This window comes from Alternaria conjuncta (assembly GCF_024043145.1).
Source record: "Alternaria conjuncta strain BMP 0040 chromosome Unknown scaffold_12, whole genome shotgun sequence".
Classification (NCBI taxonomy): domain Eukaryota; kingdom Fungi; phylum Ascomycota; class Dothideomycetes; order Pleosporales; family Pleosporaceae; genus Alternaria; species Alternaria conjuncta.
Window position 1 is genome coordinate 561,565 of NW_026250101.1, and position 16,621 is coordinate 578,185.

Below are 16,621 nucleotides of genomic sequence, written 5' to 3' on the forward strand. Positions count from 1 at the left end.
TGACACCGCATCGTGACTGCTACGCGTCTAGCGTGCAATAGCAGCCCTGTCAATACAAAGTGAAAGTCAGCGGCCATCATGGGGGCGGTACTGCCAGGGTCAAACAATATTGCAAGAGCCACAGCCACGTGCGAACACAGTGACTCTTAAAGATAAGGCAGCCACTAGGCGCTGTAATGATTCGCTAACATCTCGACCTGCGAGTGGAGAAGAGCAGTAATAGTCAATGATTTCTTTGGGAAATGATATCGGAGCGAGATGCTTCACCATGGAAGACATTCGTCTCTGCTGGTGCGTCCATGGTTGTCGCAGATGAACCTGTTTGCCCGATGATTAACACTGGTTCAACTGGCGAGCCAAGGGAAGGTGCCATACCTACCTAGGTAGCTACCTGTTCGGGGTGTCACGATGCAGACGCATAATTGACGACCTTAGAAGTGACTGTACACAGTCTGAAGTAGGAGGACAGGCATGAGTTGCAGAGCGCAAAGTGGTGTGAAGGCGCAAGGGCCGTGTATGATGAAAATTTGGACCCGTTGGTGTCGCTACCAGATACTACGGGCAGCCTGAATGGAAGGAGCAACCAACCCACGTATCCACTCATCTCATCAGAGCTCCAGAATTAACTCACACGTAACCAACCTTTCAGATGCAGACGCATCGCCATATAACGCCTTGAGATATGCAGGGTATAATGCTACTGGAACGCCTAACAAACAAATCAATAGAATCGCCGAAGCCAGGAGCCTACACCTAGCGATCCTGGAAGGGAGTGACATCACGCCCTGCAAATCGTAGCGCGTCCGACTCGTCCATACCACTGTCCATGTCCGTGTCTTCATCGTGGTCCTGCATGTCTTGGACGCTACGCTTGTGCTTGAGTGACGGGACAGGAAGCGAGAACGATCCGGCGAAACCGTGGCCGAGACCATTTTGCTGGGTCGCTTGAGCGTTCGAAGTGGCGATAGAGCGTCGTGCACCGATGATGTCCCAGTAAGCGCGCAGGATGTTCTTCAAGACGTCGTCGAAGTTGACGCAGAAGCGCTGCGCTTGGCAGACCTGCATAGCCTTGATGTAGTCAATGTCGTGGAGCGTCTGCATCAGGTAGGCTGCAACGACTGCAGCCGACTTCTCATTCCCCGATTCACAAAAGACCAGGACTTTGCCGAGAGTGGCTTGTCCTGTCGTCTCCAAGCTATGTTGTCGTACTCGTGCGACATGTGAATTGATGAGCCTCGCTGCTTCCGGGAACTGTGGTGTGAGGCTGTAGAAGCTGGGCGCCTCGATGCTGCCCACCTCCATGCAGACCTGGGAAGCCGCATTCGTCGCGCCCATCATGCTCTTAGCCTGCGCACGGATAGCCAGCACCATGGTGATGCCCTCGCGCTCTAGGAAGTCCTTGTCCCTGGCTGCCACCATGGGCCCGAGATAGACCCAGGGCAAGATCATTTGCGCCTCTCTCCGCCGCTCATAGGCCCATTCCAGCAGTGTGTTCTTCTGTATGATGTCCTCGAGGTCCAGCTCATTCAAGAAGCTCATGTCAGCATCCCCTCCAGATGCGCCACCGAGGGAGAGGCCGGGCATATCGGTGGTGAGGGTAGGCGGGGGAACCACGATACGCGGGGCTGTCGGGAGTCGGTACGAGTACTCGTGTTGGCTGCGCAAGAGTCCATTTGGAGTGTCGGACAGGGTTCTTTCTTCGCGAACTGTCGCCATGGTCATCGTGTAGGACGGGTCGAGATTCGTTGGTGGGGTTGCGTTGTGGTTTTCGATAATGGGGATGCGGATGTGTCGGTGGATGGAGGGCGACGAGAAGGTTCTGACGATTGCGCGTCACGAGAATTGCTTCTGACACAGTTGGGCGTGAAAGGTGCCAGGGTACTGTGAGCTTATATCGCGCGTTGAGGCAGGCGCAGGCAGCAACGCGCTTAGCAGAAAAGGAACTCGAACGAAACCAGATACGCGATGTCTTATACGTGTCTGAGCGAATTCGGAATGGGAGAGGTAGGTGATTTGGGACTATGAGAAACACATTTCATTGCGAGCTGCGTCTGGCCGACTGTGTTTCGCTCGTGGTGAGAGCGCGCCACCGCGCCTTCTCGTGCAACCGCGGCAGTGCTAGCCAAAAGGAGGGATATCCTCGACGTCGCTGACGTAATCTTCCCCGCTACCCACGGTTTCCCCCAGCACCGAAACCCAATACATGAGCGAGCCTGATCTTGAGCTAAATTTCCCCTGAAACATTCAGTCGTCCTTCTGACGGATGACTTGAGTCAGATACTTATGAACGCATTCGACAGTCTAAACGAATACCTGATAATATTACTGTAGTGAACAGATCTGAACAACATAGGGTACAGTATCATACAACAGCTCTTACTATATACATCTCCCACTGGAGCTCCATATTCCAACACTCTACACGATAGCAGCATACTCTAACGAGTGAAAGCTTAAGACTCTAAAAAAAAATTCCAACACTCTAGTTCCTCTGCGGCCACGCATCAACCAACCCCTCATAAACCGTCACATCGCCAAACCTCACCTCCCCACCCTCCACAAAGAAACTAACATCCGTACTATCCCCATACCAACTCCTCACCCAAGTACTAACTGCAAACCTATCATTCGCATGCACCTCAACAACACCACCGTCAACCACAATCGTCAAATCCAGCGTCTCAACCATGGTCTCATTTCCATGTCCGCCCGCAACATCAAACAGGCGGAACTTGCCCGATTCATTGTCCGTGGGGATACCGTTTGTAGTCTGTGCCGCGGCGGAAGAGTTGGAACGGTCGATGATCATGCTTTCGTTGCTGAATTGGTAGTAGATGGTTGTGGATTCTTGGGGTCCGGAAAGGATGGTGAAGCCCGCGCGTACGTCGTCAGAGCGAGAGGGGAAGGTGATGGAGGCGGTGAGCATGTAGTGTTTTGACTTTGGGCTTTCGGTGAATTTCGTTGCGTTTGCCATGGAGCCGCCGGACTGGGTTATGGTGTTTGTGGCATTGTCTTTGAATGCGGCGTAGGGCTCCCGGGCGATCTTCTGGTGGAGAGTTGCGAGCGTGACTGTGCCGTTGTCGTTCTCGCAGTCTACTCTCCATGCACCTTGCTCGCGGGAGAGCTCGTTGTCGATGACGTTTAGGTGGCCGACGCTGAGTTCACGGGGAAGCAGTAGGGATCCTGTCCAGTTTTGCTGGGGAGTTGGGAACTCATCGGTCAAGGTGCCGTAGAAGTCGCCTGTCAGCCAGAGGTATGTGATGAAGCGATCCGGAGAGCCGCTAGCTTTGCTGGCTTGTGAGTCTGCAGGAAGGACTTTACCAGCAGCAGCGTACGCGGAGCGCCCAGCATCGAGTCGCCCAGTCATTGTAGGTTCGAAAGTCAGTTTACCGTCGACGAGCTCCTGCTTTCCGGCAACCCAGAGCATCTCCCTGTTGTCCGAGACTTGAGGCACAATAGGCTCGTAACTCCATTCCGCACCGATTGTAACAAAGATCTCGCCTTCTGGGTTAGCACCTTGCTCGTCCAAAGCAAAATAGTTGGCGACTTCAAAGTTGTAGCCCCAACGTCCAGCCCAGCCCTCATCCGTCCAGGTCGAATTCGCCGCTTCATGCCACCACTCGCCCAAGTACTCCCAGGTTTGGAACAAATCCCTGTCTTCGTCGTCATATTGGGCGTACAAAAAGAGGCTCGGTCCTTTTCCGTGCACGCCACCAGAGATGACGGTATACCAGGTTCCGTCCCGCTTGCCCAACAAGCCATCAACCTGCGAGTTCTGGAACACGAATGGATCGCGGAAACCGGTGACGTTGACAGCAAACGGTGGGTCAGGGATGACAGGACCGAACTCTGATTTTGTGAAATTGCTTCCACCGTCCGTAGCAAAGGCGAGTGATTGTGTCTCGCTTCCTTTGGTATACCGGATCGTCCATTGGATTGGCAGGAAGCTGACGCTGGTGTACAGTAAAGTCGGTGTGCCGTTGACTCCCCTCTCAATCACGCTGCCATCGAAGACAGCAACGGGGTCGTTGATGCCGCCAGCGCGGATGAACGGCTCGGAGTTGGGGTTCAGGTCGTTGTATGTAACGAAGTCGTCTGTAGTCGCGCCTGATGCACCCAGATGCAGGTATCCCACGTGGAAGAGACCGGTTTCTGGGTCGGTGTAGTGCATACACGGGTCTCCGATCTGTCCAAACGCTGGGAGAACGTGGGCCTTCGGTCGCCATGTGTCGAAAAGCGACGCATTAGCTAGAGTGGAGAGATTCGGTGGAGCAGCATTGTAATCAATGGATTCTTGACGAGGAATGATATGACTTGCTGTTAGTGCTGCAAGAGACACCAAGACAGGAGATGAGCGCCTCATGGTTGTAGGAAATCGAGAGATGACAGAGGTACTTCCGCACGATGCCAACCTGCGATGCCATTCTTATTTCTACAGTCAGATCCATTCTTGCTCCGTCCCCCGATTACCCGCAAATGACGACGATAGTAAGAAAGCGCGCAAAAGCTCCCCCGCAAAAGCACCGGGAGATTACTCGGCTCAACTTGTCATCTCGCTGATTGGTTAGAAAGGTTGGAAGCCTCGCTAGCGAGTAATGTAGGAACCTGTCGGACCGAGAATCGGCTTGGTAGCACCGCGACGCGTCGTGACGCATCGGCTACCATCTTGACGACGGACGCGTCGGAACAGGTTGTGCGAGATACGAGTGTCGGTTGATGCTTGGGCAGATTCGCCCTTACGAGGCAGCAGATTCCTGCTTCTGCTTCGGAAACATGAAGAGAATATCTCCACCTTCAACTCCGGCATTCTTGAGCGGGTTGCCCTCTCCTTCTGTGCAGTTCCCGATTATCTCATCATATCCACAGCGTAGGTAGAAGCGCTCGTTCCCTTTACTAGCCACGACACTTGCATGGACGTCTTCTTCTCTTGCGCGGTCCAGCCCCCAGCTGACCAATTCTCGCCCGAGCGATTTGCCAGCATAGTCTGGATGAACGCCGAGGATGTCGAGATACCAGTTGTTCCTGCGGTCGCCATCCCAGTGGTGCTTGAAGTAGGGCATAGTTTCCTCCAAGATGTTGCGCTTGGTGGGGTCAAGAGCCCGATTTGTCGTTGAGGGAAGAGGCTGGAAAGCATCCGGTCCTGTATGGATGTTAGCATAGGTACCAATTAATCCAGGATAGCTGAAATACTTACCGACATCAACCCACTCGTTCTCCACCTTACGCTTCCCCTCGTCATCACCTTGTCTATTCCAGATAGCTGCGCCAGCAATCTTTTCTTCTCCCTCTACCGTTGTGGTTGCAACAAGAAGTCTCTCGCTGGGTGTCTTCCAGTGCTCCCGCAGGTACTCGGACCAGAATATCTTGACATCGTCTGGGTACTGGTTACGGTGAGGATGCAGGGTCTGGCCAAAAAGCGATTCATCAAAGAATGCTTTGGCCAGGAGAGATGCCATGGCGGGCTCATCGGCCGGTGTTGCCGGGCGGATGGTCATTGTGTGAGGGGTACTCAGGTATAGTGGGGAAAGCGCGAGCAGCAGATGGAAGGCGTCTTCTCATATAGACAAAGCCACGAAGCACTGCCTCACGAAGTTGCGAATAGTACGGGTTGCCTTTAAGACGTAAGAGGAAGGAGAGTGTCTTGTCGGAGAAGTCGCGAAGTGCTCAGCTACGCAGGTCCCAGGATAGAGTTTATTAGTAGAACCCGAAGCAACGGTCCTCAAAGTCATTGGTGGCAGAGAGCGTGGTAACAATCAATCTAATCCAAGGTGAGGTCAAGTTTTCGCTTATGATGTGCGCAACAATGCTGTATTCTCTATACGCTATGCATGCAAAAAGAAACGTGTGGTTCAAGACCATGAGTCCATCGCGAACGCAAAAAAAGAAGTGATGGGTCTTACCGCGACTCGAACGCGGGGCCTCTCGCAAGCTGTGCTTGGGTTTACCCCTAGGAATTGTTAGAATGGAAAGGGAGCGAATTGTGTTCAGTGCGACTTACTAAGCGAGAATCATACCACTAGACCTGGTGATTGTTAGATGGTGTTGACGCTGAATGGTGTGGTGATGTGGGCTCACCATAAGACCGTAACACGTGATTTGATGGCGATTTGAGGAATTAAATAAAATATAATCTAGTTGAGAATGCAATCGAAAATGGCTGGGGCGCTGGTGAGGTTAGGGCGCTCACGATGCTCCACCATTAGCGAACCCTCGAGAACATGTGTCCCACTCCGAACTCCGAGAGTGGAGAATACGCATAGGCTAGTAAGGCTAGAACTGCGCCCTTCAAGAGCAACGTCGCGAAGGCAGATTAGTATTTGAAGCAAACAGAAACGTGTTGCAATCAAGCTTGGTACACCAACTGCATCTGAAATCTTCACTGCACCTTCGAAAACCACTTTATGCCTCCGCAGTACAAGAGGACACACATCGGCATGCCTGAGCTTCCAAACATACATATCCGCGACGCCGAATTCCCCGCCGACAAGCAGGTGGTAGGGCGGCTGTTCAGGGCGTACGCGGAGTCATTGCCCATCAGCCTCGACTTTCAAAATTTCGACCACGAGTTGGCGGAACTACCTGCTAAATACGCAACTGAAAAGGGAGGGGCTGTTTGGCTACTGGTCTCCTCGGCAGAGGAGGGGGAAAGTCACGAAAGTACCGCCGGCTTCAGCACCACAAGAGAGAACGAGCGAGCCATAGGATGCATAGCCATCCGACCCTTCTTCGCTACGCCCACCACGGCTGAATCTGCAGCACTACTAGCAAAATCGACATCACCACCCACCAAGACATGCGAGCTCAAGCGCTTGTTTCTCGCGCCAGAAACGCGGGGAATGCGTCTCAGCAAGCCATTGATGGAAATTGCGCTCTCGCATGCGAAGAAACTGGGTTATGAAGAGATCCTGCTCGATACACTTCGCAGCATGAAACCTGCAAGAAAGTTGTATGAGAGGTACGGGTTTAAAGAGATTGACAGCTATTATGAGAACCCAGAGGACGCAGTATTCTATCGCTTGAAGCTCTAATGTCGCGTTGACTGGACTGTAGTCGCGTCGCGGGACGGGTGGACAAAAGTAATTAAAGTTCAGGCGTGATCGCGCGTCGAGAACATCGTCATCGATTTTCCACTTAGCGCGTCCCCTTCATCGCGACCGCGTTCCACTGCATGCGGTCATCACCACATACCCCTGGCGCTAGATACAATACCATCGTTCCCGTTGATCCTGTTCTTAAGCAATACTTCTCATCGCACGCGACATGACCGTTTCCCCTGTTACCAGCGCCATGTCTGGATCGCACTCTACACCCGCTTCATCGCCACCACCAGCCGACATGGATTCAGAGAGTGTACCGCAGTCGATGCAGCGGGAGGAGAAGCGCATGAGAACGCAACGCGAAAAAGATGACGCGAAACGCGAAGCAAAACTAGAGAAGGAGAGGCAAGAAGACATCAAGAGCGGCAGGGAAGTACTCGACAAGAAGTTCCAGCAATTGGAGTTCTTGATGAACAAGAGCAAGGTCAGTTCATCTCTGAGACAGTGTGTTATATTGCTCCGAATGATTACTAACGTATAGCAGCTGTATGCATCGGTCATGCTTGCGCAGATGCAGCAGCAAGAAGAACAGGAGCACGAGCAAGACGAGAAGACGAACGGACAGACTTCGAAGCGCGAAAGGATTGCCGATACAACAGCAGCAGCATCGCAGCGACGAGCTACGCGCGGATCCACGGCCAACGGCGCGACAACGGCGAAGCAGGAAGAAGAGGATGCGACACCAAAGAAACGCGCGGGCAGACCAAAGAAGACAGACACCAAGGGCCAAGGTAGACCCAAGAAGCAGACTTCGGACATAGCGAGCTACTTCAGCAAGGCTGATTTAGAAAAGAAGGCGGGCAATCAGGACGTTGGAGAGGCCTTGAAAGAAGCAGCAGAGGATGACAAAGACAATGTCAAGACAGGGGACATTGGCATGACAGACCTCAAGTCTGCGCGGCAGCCGAAGCTGGTCACCGGAGGTACTATGAGATCATACCAACTTGAGGGCCTTGAGTGGATGGTGTCACTCTACAACAACGGCATCAATGGCATTCTGGCAGACGAGATGGGTCTGGGCAAGACCATCCAGACAATCGCTATGCTCGCACATCTATGGGAGAACAAGTCGTACGGGCCATTCCTGATCGCCGCGCCGCTCAGCACCACAAGTAATTGGGTTGCAGAATTTGAGAAATGGACACCCAGCATGCCGGTTATGCTATACCATGGTGATAAGAAGGAGCGCGAAAGGCTGCGCAAGACTAGGCTACGGAACCCCGGTACCGCCGACTTCCCCATCATGGTCACCAGCTACGAGATCTGCATGAACGATCGCAAGTACCTCACGAGTTTTGGCTGGCAGTTCATCATCATCGACGAAGGACATCGCATCAAGAATCTTGACTGCCGGCTTATTCGCGAATTGCAACAGTTCCAGTCCGCAAACCGTCTCCTCATCACCGGTACGCCATTGCAGAACAATCTTGTGGAGCTGTGGTCACTGCTGCATTTCCTTCTGCCCACGGTATTCGATAAGTTGTCCACATTTGAGAGCTGGTTTGACTTCTCTGGGCTGAAAGACAAATCGAGCTTCGAACAACTGTTATCGGAAGAGCGACAGCAGTATCTGGTCAAGTCACTGCATGCTGTTCTGAAGCCATTCTTGCTGCGACGAGTCAAGACAGATGTCGAGAGCTTGATGCCCAAGAAACGCGAGTATGTGTTGTACGCCCCGTTGACTTCGATGCAACGCGAGCTGTACCAGGCGATTCTTGATGGCACTAGTCGATCCTATCTCGAAGAAAAGGCTGTTGAACGATTGAGCATTGGTCTAAGCAGTCGAGCAGGAACGCCATTGAGTATCCGCAGTAATAACGGTAGTCTCAAACGTAAAGCCTTGAGTAGCAGGGAGACACCAAGCAAGAGCGCGAAGACGTCTCGAGCAGGTACGCCCGCATCTGTCGCCTCAACGAGAAGCCGAGGCCGGCCCAAGAAGAACTATGAAGAAGTGAGCGATGACGAGTACTTCGATGGTCTAGGCAAGGAAGAATCCGAGGAAGAAGAACAAGACCTGAGCTCTGATGCTGAAGAGGAGAGAACGCGAGCCGCGACTTTTGAGATCGCAAAGCGTCAGCTCATGCAGAAGAAGCTCGGTAACCCCATCATGCAGCTCCGACTGTGCTGTAACTCGCCATACAACTTCTTCAACCCTTTCATACGAGCAGACACTGACGGAGCCGAAACCTTCGCATCGGAGACAGAACCCGATGAGACTATCGTGTCAACTTCTGGCAAGATGCTCCTCCTCGATGCACTTCTCCCCGAGCTGATACGTCGCGGCCACAAGGTCCTGATCTTTTCTCAGTTCACCACCACCCTGGACCTCCTAGGCCATTACCTCGACCTACGCTCCTGGAACTACGCCCGTATCGATGGATCTGTCGCACAAACAGACCGTCAAGACCAGATCCTCGCCTTCAACAAGCCATCTACCACAAAGGAGGCTGCGGACATTTTCATCCTTTCCACTCGCGCCGGCGGCCAAGGCATCAACCTCGCAGCAGCGGATACAGTCATCCTCTTCGACAGCGACTGGAACCCTCAGCAAGATCTCCAAGCCATGGACCGCGCCCATCGCATCGGTCAAACCCGCAATGTCATCGTCTACCGCTTCGCAACACGCAACACAGTCGAGCAGAAACTGCTTGAATCTGCAGAAGCGAAGCGTCGCCTCGAAAAGCTTGTCATTAGAAAGGGTGGTGTGCGGAATGACCGGGGCGGGACTCGGGGTAACGAGAAGGAGCAAGAGGTTGAGGAGTTACAGAAGCTCCTCAGGAGAAGCGATGGAGAGAAGTTCGATGTTGAGGCTACGGAAAGTGGGAAGGTGTTGGGGAAGGAGGAGTTGGAGATTTTGTTAGATAGGAGTGATGAGGCGTATGAGAGGGCGGAGAAGGGATTGGATATTGGTGGTGATGGTGCTGTCTTTCAGGCTGTGGGGAAGAGAGAGGAGGGTGCTCTTATGGAGGGACTGAGAGCGTAGTCTAGTTAGCCATCTTTGTTTTTGAATACCCAGCATGTTTACAAAAAGACCTAGGATTATCTTTTGATGGTGTTGCGACTTCGACGGTGGATCCTCGGGTGGCTGGGCGGCTGCTTCCTCCCTTGCAGGTCAACGCGTCATGGGCGCGTCGCGATTTCCCGCTCTGCAGCCCTTCTATTGTCCTCATACCCAATATCGGATTCACGACTGAGATCGAACGATGAAGTTTTTTCTGTGCCGTGCGTGCGCCATGGATGCCCAAGGCATTGCGCTTCATTAAAGCTGATCAGCAGGCAGCCTCGCGCGACACGGATGACAGCGGCTAATACATGCTTTCGGAAGAGGCCAACTTACCCGGTAACGCAACCCCATCATGGATGGTACCTTGCATCGAACCTACTCTCCAGATGTCAGAAAACCTTCAAGTATGACGTTCAGGCATTACCTTGTCGTCGCTCCTATCAAATTTCGGTATTATCGGCATCTTGCATTTAGCCTTTTTCAACACGCGAACGTTCTTAATTCTACGAGACACACGTGGGCATGTGCCGGGAAATGCTTCAGATGCCCCACAACACCATTCGGTTGGTTGCACGGAGCATCCACCATGCTTCTTTGCGGCTACGAGTGCGACCATACTGGACGAAGCAACGACAGCTGGGTCCGCCTACCGGGCTATGACGCCAGAGAGCAATTGGAATGCACACATTGATCTCAATATCCCCTACAACTTCTCAAATCCTCTAGAAATGACATTCTCGGATGGTCTCCCACACATGCGCAATCGCAACAGGCCCCACAAAGATACCCATCGGTTGGCCTCCATATTAACAATAACGTGGATATCTGTAAACACTTGTACGACCATCAAAGCTTACAGTTTCAATCTAGAAGACGAGTTTGGCACTGTCTTTCATTGGTCTGTTGCATATTCTCAGACTCGAAGGAGCCTCACATGCACGCGGCCAAGTACCCAGTAAACCTATCTGCTATATTGAGTGGGCATATTTTTCATTGTCGCCTGGCTGTCTCTCCCTAGCTTCCGTGAGGCCATGTGGAAGTGTGATTAATACCTGGGTTTGCTCACTGGAAATGTCCGGTTTACCTGGTATCTCATCGACCTTTGCAGAAAGTCTACCATGCATTGGAGACTGATCAGCCTGGCAGGAGCTTTGAGCCTCTGCGGAGTTTCAGCTCTAGCTGACCCGTCAATCGAAACCACGCTCGTTGCGCATCCACGAGGACCTCTTCTTGTATCAGAAGGCATCGAAGATACCGTTGCGCAATATATTGAGAAGCGTAACACTACAACGCCAAACCTCTACTCTCGCTCTCTTCACTACTTGTTCCCTCGACAAGCGGCGGGACGCTGTGGTGCTGATTTCAGTAACCAGAGATGCGGTGGTAACCAATGCTGCTCAAGTTATGGCTACTGTGGGACTGAGTTCGAGGTATGCGCGATCCCAACGTCTCGATTTCACGCAAGCTTACGGGGGTCTCTTTAGCACTGCGGAGTCATAGTTGGATGTCAGCCTGACTTCGGAAGATGCGGTGATGCAGCACCAGAGCCTACCACAACACCTACGCCCACACCGACTCCCACCCCTCTGCCACCCACAAGCTCAGTCCCTGCCCCCTCGAGCTCATCTGCTCTCCCACCACTCCCATCCGGCACGCTCATCCCATCAACGAATGGACAATGCGGAAACGCGACCACGTGTGCCGGCTCCGCCTTCGGAAGCTGCTGCTCGGAGTACTACTATTGTGGTAATTCCGTAGACTTCTGCGGCACTGGTTGTCGTCTTGGCTTTGGGACTTGCGGTGGCGTGGCACCGCCGCCAGGCTCTTCTTCTGCGCCGGCCCCTGCTCCCAGCAGCTCCTCGACTCAACAGTCGCCCACACCGACAACTACTTCCACACCAACGCCAACACCAACGACTAGTCGGACTTCATCTGCAGCGCCCGTTCCGACCAACGTCAGCACTGGCGGACGGTGTGGAGCAGATGGGAATGGCCAGACTTGTACGGGCAGTACTTTCGGGAGATGCTGTTCAAGCTATGGGTGGTGTGGCAATGATGAACTTGACTACTGTAGACTGTCGTGGGGTTGTCAGCCGCAGTTCGGAACGTGTACTTAGTCAGAGCCTTATCAACGGTGCAGCAAAGTCGGTCAAGCTCGTTGATGAGTGCAGTAACGCCCTTGGTGAACTTCAAGACAGCACACACGGAAGCAAAGAGTTGTCCATAGATTGTGCTGGCATAAACATCTCATCCATACATAACAGCTTCCCTATCCGAAGAACATGCGGCCGTCTTTGCTTCCCCGTGTAAAATTTCCTCCTAAATGGTTGATGTCACCGGAGAGTGCTGCATATGCAAACTTGAGCCTCGTCACATACATTGGCTACGGAGAATGCCATATTACGTGCGATGAAATAATGACATTAGCATCGATGTAAAGTGCTACTGACATGTTGAACTGTCGCACTGCTGTCAGGACAGCTTTGGAGCTTCCGCCAAACCCAATCGTAAATCCTACACCCATCGTGAAAGGCCTAGGCACAAATTTGCAGGCTTTCCAGGTGGATAATTTGGTACCATGAACCTGCTCAGCATTGGTGTTTACCGGCAGCATGGTGCTCTGTTCAGAGGGTCGGTTGTGAGGAACTGAGCTTGAGGATGTGATTGGCGGTCATGCACTTGTGCTCGATCAAAGCGCACGCTACGGTGAGACAACTACCACCCTCTGATTCCATAGTGCGTCCCAGTAATCCCACGGGTACCGGCGATGTTGGTGTTATGACACTCCTGACGGAAAATATCGGCTGTAGTAGACCTAGCGAATGCGAAAGTTCTACCTAGGTATGTAGCGCCAGGGTGAACGACAGGTACTAGTGTGTCTAGATCTTAAGATCGAAAAAGAAAAGTACGGGGAAAATGCCCTGCGCAAACAAATCTTGGTAGCGGAGATGGGAGCAGTGGATGAAGGACTCCATGCCGATCTCTGCCGGTAACATCGCGTGCCTCCACACCTGGGCATTTCCTCGGTTTTGTGCAAAGTGCTACACTTCACAGCCACATTCCTCCTCCGCAGCGCCTCCATCCGCAACCCAAGAAAACTAGTATACAGTTGGCACGCTGCAAGATCGATCAAGTGCGTCTGTGACGTATGATCTTGGCAGCCTAGGAGAGCAGAGAGTTTACCATCAACATCGCCGTCATTGGCCCAAGGCGCTTTGACCGAGGCAACTTTCCAAATATTCTGCTGCCCGTCTTTTGATAAATTTCCTTCAGGGGTGTCTAAGTTGCATCGGAAGTAGCGTTGTGCAGATCTCACGATGCTTTGGTATACGGGAAGCTGACCGTTCTCCATAATTGGGTACGGGCTTTGATCCTGTTGGTTCGGGCACGCTAACATCCGGAGGGTACCCCTGGTAAGTGCCGCCAACTACCGCATCGTGCATACCAACTTCAGCCAGGTCTTAGACCTTTGAGGACGGCTAGTATCATAACTCTCGCAGGTGCCTCCTGTTCGGCGCGGGTGGCGGTCGCTTGATATTGGCCACAATCCCACTTTCTCCCCATCTGACCTTTCTTCCTCGGGCACTACCCCGGATCCATAGGTAATAGTCTGGCGCCTAAGGTTCCGGTCGAGAGCAGTTCACGAATCACAGGCGGGTGGTTGTCATCTCCACATGATCCCGCGCAGCCCAAAGCGTCCCTGGAGATGGCCGACGCCCGTTGTGTACTATCGACCAAGAGATCGACAGCGGGGTCTTTGTTGAACGACCAGGTCAACCGCGGCCATACTCACGTCGCCGATGCGCGTCATGCAGACTATGGGTGACAGCAAACGTGATGGCGATGTTGGGTACGTACCTGCAGATTGGTATATAGCATGCCCGACCCATCTGGTCTATATTTCATTGCCAGCATCAAGTCTTCTCATCAATCACAAACATGCACTTCTCTTCTCTTCAATTAGCTTTAATCGCCGCGGCGCCTCTTGCCAGCGCTTGGCCAACCGCCATCTTGGACGCTGCTGGTCATGATCCCGAGCTCCTAAAGCGCGCCGAGGAGGCCGCGAGACTGGTGAAGTTGCAAGGCCGTCAAGGTGGCGCAGGTGCTGCGACAGCAATCTTTGAGCCAGTGCCTAAATTCGACGCAAAGGCCCAGTACATCAACATCTCCAAGGGTAGCGGCCATGAGTACGTTGCTCCAGGAGCGGATGACCTCCGAGGACCTTGCCCTGGTCTTAACGCTTTCGCCAACCACGTAAGTCCTCCACTGTGTCCTACTTAGTTGACGAGACTAACACGTTAAAGAACTACCTACCCCACAATGGATACGCCACTGTTGCACAATACATCGAAGCCACCCAAAAGGTGGTAGGCATGGGCCCCGTCCTGTCGACCTTCCTCTCAGTTCTTGGTGGCGCCCTCGACGGTGACCTTCTTAGCTGGTCCATGGGTGGCACGCCATCCATCGCGCAAGCAGGCGTCACAGGTACCCTAGGCAATGGGCTGAGCGGCTCCCACAACAAGTACGAAGCCGATGCTTCGCCAACAAGGCCCGACCTTTACCAAGCTGGCAACAACTACAAGACTGTCGCTAGCCAGTTCCAAGAGCTGATTGACTACTCACCCGGTGGTGTCGTCACCTTGGACAGCTTGACTGAGTTCCGAAGCCACCGCTTCGATGTGCAGAAGCAGACTAACCCCTACTTCTTCAACGGACCATTCTCCGGTGTGTTGGTGCAACCTGCTGCGTACACCTTCATCTTCCGCTTCATGGCCAACCACACTGCTCAAGACCCCACTGGTATCCTCCCATACGACGTCCTCAAGTCGTGGTTCGGTATTGAGGGAAACAACGGTAACTACAGGGCTGTCCAGGGCGGAGAGAAGATCCCAGAGAACTGGTACCGTCGTGCTCTTGAGTACCCTTACGAGACCACCTACTTCCTTGCGGATGCTGTCAACGCTGCTCTTCTCCACCCGAAGTTCCTCGACATTGGCGGGTACGTTCATCCTCCTCTGACATTGCGTAAAACTCTTACTAACACACTTTCAGAAACACTGGTACTCCCAACTCTTTCGTCGGTGTTGATGTTGCCGACTTGACTGGCGGTGTCTTCAACGGCGCTTCTCTCCTCGAGGGCAACAACCTTGGCTGCTTCGTCTACCAGGCATCAGCCCAAGGCAAGGCCGACATTCTTCTCGGACCCCTCAACGCCCTCACCAGTGCCATCGGAAGCCTGATCGGACCTCTTGGCTGCCCAGAGTTGATGACGCTCGACAAGAACTTGCTCAAGCAGTTCCCCGGCTACACCAAGTCGCCCGTCTACGGTTAGAACAGGTGGAAAAGGAAAGGAATAATGTATATAGTTAGTAAGATGTCAGGTGTAAAGACGTCCTGACAGTAGTATAACGAAATGAACATAATGACACGACTTCACAACCTCTGACCTCTCCTTGCGATGCTTTCAATTTTGTGTTGCCCCTTGCTAAAGCAAGGGTGTTGAGGATTATTATGGTTCATGACTTTTGCTTTTCGCCGTCAATGAAGTCACGAATGGTCTGTTCGAGCCCAACGTCTTCACTAAACCCTAGATCTCTCGCTCTCGCCGTGTCGTACTTCGCCGGCCAGCTCAATACGATCCTCTGCGTAGTCTCATCTCTCTTCTCTTTCACCAAAGCTCTCGTCTCCTTTCCAGCGACCTTTTCCAAAGCGTCCAAGATTTCTCCGCTCGTAGCTGTGTAACCGGGTAACAGCACTTGGCGGAAGTGCCCAAACTTTTCCGCCGGAACTTTAATGGCGTGCACGAGGTTGGTCGCCAGTGCGCGCGGTGAAGTAAGCCATATGCCAATGCTCGGGTCGACCGGTAGCTCTGATTCCTTTCCATGGATCGGCTCGCGTACAATGCCAGAGACGAAAGACGAAGCCGCAGCAGTCGGTGCGCCTGCTCTTACGAAGACAGTTGGCAGGCGCACGACTCGTCCGTCAATAAGCCCACGCCGCGAATAGTCGTTGAGAAGGAACTCGATCATGAGTTTCTGGGTGCCGTAGCTTGACTCTGGCATAGGTACAACGTCCGTCTCTGTTGCTACGTTTTCTACTGCTTTCCGGCCAAACACTGCGCAGGAAGACGTGAAGACTACTTTGATCCCTGGTCGCTTGGTCCGGATGGTATCGAGTAACTGGCGTACAGATTCGAAGTTGACTTTAAAACCAAGCTCAAGGTTCGCTTCGCTACCACTCGACATGATGCCATGTAGGATATACACGGCATCCGGCGATTGGGCGATGAGGTCTTCGCATGCGGAAAGCGAGGTGAGATCTGCCGACGTGCATTGCACGTTCTGCGACGATGTCGGATTGGGAGGCGGGTTAACGTCGGCTAAAATGAGTGCATCTGCGGTGTTTGTCTCGATGAGTTTCTTGGCCAGAATTTGGCCGACAAAGCCACCGGCCCCAGTGATTAAGACCTTCATTTTGATCTCTGAACGACAAATGCGAATTTGGAGTAGGACTTGGAGTA

General features: G+C 52.9%; 7 protein-coding genes and 1 non-coding gene across 8 annotated transcripts; 3 read left to right on the forward strand and 5 right to left on the reverse strand.

Annotated features, from left to right (window-relative positions):
- Positions 1-753: 753 nt before the first annotated feature.
- On the reverse strand, positions 754-1,716 carry J4E85_008137 (uncharacterized protein; the record flags this gene model as incomplete). The annotated part of the gene is made up of 1 exon (XM_051472365.1): positions 754-1,716. The coding sequence occupies one exon, from the start codon at positions 1,714-1,716 to the stop codon at positions 754-756; it is 963 nt and encodes a 320-aa protein (XP_051323830.1).
- A 766-nt stretch (positions 1,717-2,482) lies between these two features.
- Positions 2,483-4,363, reverse strand: J4E85_008138 (uncharacterized protein; the record flags this gene model as incomplete). The annotated part of the gene is made up of 1 exon (XM_051472366.1): positions 2,483-4,363. The coding sequence occupies one exon, from the start codon at positions 4,361-4,363 to the stop codon at positions 2,483-2,485; it is 1,881 nt and encodes a 626-aa protein (XP_051323831.1).
- Positions 4,364-4,736: 373 nt separating this feature from the next.
- J4E85_008139 (uncharacterized protein) lies at positions 4,737-5,495 on the reverse strand (the record flags this gene model as incomplete). Its single annotated transcript, XM_051472367.1, has 2 exons — positions 4,737-5,140; positions 5,195-5,495. 2 exons carry the CDS (start codon positions 5,493-5,495, stop codon positions 4,737-4,739), a joined length of 705 nt encoding a protein of 234 aa, XP_051323832.1.
- Positions 5,496-5,897: 402 nt separating this feature from the next.
- J4E85_008140 lies at positions 5,898-6,024 on the reverse strand. The gene has a single exon. It is a non-coding gene; the product is annotated as a tRNA-Thr (tRNA).
- Positions 6,025-6,434: 410 nt separating this feature from the next.
- On the forward strand, positions 6,435-7,028 carry J4E85_008141 (uncharacterized protein; the record flags this gene model as incomplete). Its single annotated transcript, XM_051472368.1, has 1 exon — positions 6,435-7,028. One exon carries the CDS (start codon positions 6,435-6,437, stop codon positions 7,026-7,028), a length of 594 nt encoding a protein of 197 aa, XP_051323833.1.
- A 259-nt stretch (positions 7,029-7,287) lies between these two features.
- J4E85_008142 (uncharacterized protein) lies at positions 7,288-10,080 on the forward strand (the record flags this gene model as incomplete). Its single annotated transcript, XM_051472369.1, has 2 exons — positions 7,288-7,521; positions 7,582-10,080. 2 exons carry the CDS (start codon positions 7,288-7,290, stop codon positions 10,078-10,080), a joined length of 2,733 nt encoding a protein of 910 aa, XP_051323834.1.
- A 3,960-nt stretch (positions 10,081-14,040) lies between these two features.
- On the forward strand, positions 14,041-15,433 carry J4E85_008143 (uncharacterized protein; the record flags this gene model as incomplete). The annotated part of the gene is made up of 3 exons (XM_051472370.1): positions 14,041-14,355; positions 14,406-15,100; positions 15,154-15,433. 3 exons carry the CDS (start codon positions 14,041-14,043, stop codon positions 15,431-15,433), a joined length of 1,290 nt encoding a protein of 429 aa, XP_051323835.1.
- A 184-nt stretch (positions 15,434-15,617) lies between these two features.
- J4E85_008144 (uncharacterized protein) lies at positions 15,618-16,574 on the reverse strand (the record flags this gene model as incomplete). Its single annotated transcript, XM_051472371.1, has 1 exon — positions 15,618-16,574. One exon carries the CDS (start codon positions 16,572-16,574, stop codon positions 15,618-15,620), a length of 957 nt encoding a protein of 318 aa, XP_051323836.1.
- Between the last annotated feature and the right edge of the window lie 47 nt (positions 16,575-16,621).